At 36.3% G+C, this 1,915-nt stretch overlaps 1 protein-coding gene across 1 annotated transcript; it reads right to left on the minus strand.

Annotated features, from left to right (window-relative positions):
- Window positions 1-376: 376 nt before the first annotated feature.
- LOC111379910 lies at window positions 377-1,026 on the minus strand. The gene has a single exon (XM_023003352.1). The coding sequence runs from the start codon at window positions 863-865 to the stop codon at window positions 464-466; it is 402 nt and encodes a 133-aa protein (XP_022859120.1). The 5' UTR covers window positions 866-1,026; the 3' UTR covers window positions 377-463.
- Between the last annotated feature and the right edge of the window lie 889 nt (window positions 1,027-1,915).

Here is a 1,915-nt window from a genome sequence, read left to right on the forward strand (position 1 = left end):
GGGTTCGTGAGGAGAAAACCATCGCAGGACCCAGACCAGCCTTCCGCCCATATGGCCAGCGAGCCTGAGATAAGCATAAAGATAGGACTTTGGATAAGTATAGTGCAAAAATATTTGCATGCACATTTGATAGTATGAGCCACACAAAGCTTATGGCCATCCTGCTGGACCACCTGGGTGGGGGAAGATTGCTAGGTCCGTGACTCAATTGTCCCTTGTCCTGTTCAGTACTATCTAGTCCAACCAATTGCACATTAGCTTGTCTGATCATGTCACAAGCAAAAATTGCAGGATTTCTTCCATTTTTAATATGAAACGGCAGTCAGAAAATAATTAAAAAAAAAAGTTCATTTTTTCATATTCACTTTGACAAGGGTGAAAATGAAGAGAGTTTACCTTCTCAAAATTGAAATTATATGTAATTAGAAAGCAAAACTGATAAAATCACACTATAAAAACTTGACTATTCTGGCAAATCGTCTTCATTAAATCTCCTAGAAGACGTTCTATTGAACAAATTCCTCAAACTATTCGAACTCTCTTTTCGCCTTTTCGCAGCAGATTTTTGTTCGTCCAATGCAGAAAATGGATTTTCCAACAGTAGTCCAGTTTCCAATCTTTTAGACACCGTCACAATCTCATAAGAATCCCAAAGTGACTGCCCAAAATCCCAAGATTTTACGCTGTCTTTTCTTGAATACACACCCATTGCTTCAAGCTTGAATCTAGTTGGTTTGTTCGTGAAATTCAACCTGCGGGCATCGAATTCCGAGGTTGCTGTCTTTGAACTGCTGGAATGTCCATGCCATGCTTGCGCCACAGCCTTGAGAATTTCAACTTCAGATTCATTTTCAGATTTCTTCATAGTTTTCCGGCCTTGAGGAAATTATTTATGGGCCCTGATATTTTGATTATTTTCTTGGGGAAAATTTGAACCTTTTGTTGGTGTTGTGATGAGGTACTAAGAATTGATGATAAGTTCCTCTCAAATTCATGGGATTAAAACAAGATGAGTGGTTCATGGGATAGGAGAGGGAATGTAGAGATATAGATGGCTTTATTTGTCTTTTTATTAAAATATTTGGGAGTGAAAAAATAAATTAACAATGCCATTCAAAGTACAAGAAAAATGAGAGAATTGGTAGTGCAAAAGTGAGATGGTCTACTTGCGAGGCACGTTGAAGATAATTTTAAATGAATAAATTTAGTTCAGACCAATTTGTTCGGTTAAAAATTTGTGAATCGATTGCAAATTTGATATGAATATCTTTAATAGGTTGGTTCGCAAACCCATTGATCATAAAACATTGAAAACCACGTGATTGTTATAATAAAGTACTAACCTAATTCAATATAACATATAATTCAACGATTTCTTGTGAATAGTTTAAAATTTTTACGTTTGGATTGTTTTGTCTATGTGGTGATATCTTGTTATAGAATAGAAATGATTGATGATATATTTACTTGGAATTGGTCGATGGATCAATTGTGATTGAACTAGTAACCTTGTGATTCATCTCTTAGCTCAGGTTAATGCCTAGATCGAATCTCAAAACTATGTGTTCAACACAATAAACCCCCTTTATTATATTTTATTTTATTCAGCTTAGTATCGAAGGTCCATGTAGACAGTTAAGAGGTGATGGTAAACTAAAATTCCAAGATTCAACAAACTGAATATTGCATTCCCAAGAGAGGTATAATGGGCCCTTAGCCCAAGTAAAAAATGGACTGGGCTAGATTTACCAAAAGGCCCGAGTCAAGTTTTATTTTTGAATAAAGTGGGATCCACAAGATTTGTCCCAATCACTCGACGTCTGATCTCGTGTTTTCTAAAATGGGCCCGCATAGCACTTTCTAAAGAAAGGCGTGCAATGCAACTTTGCCTTTTTCTAGTTAAACGTGTTGTTCC

This window comes from Olea europaea, unplaced genomic scaffold (assembly GCF_002742605.1).
Source record: "Olea europaea var. sylvestris unplaced genomic scaffold, O_europaea_v1 scaffold20583, whole genome shotgun sequence".
NCBI lineage: Eukaryota > Viridiplantae > Streptophyta > Magnoliopsida > Lamiales > Oleaceae > Olea > Olea europaea.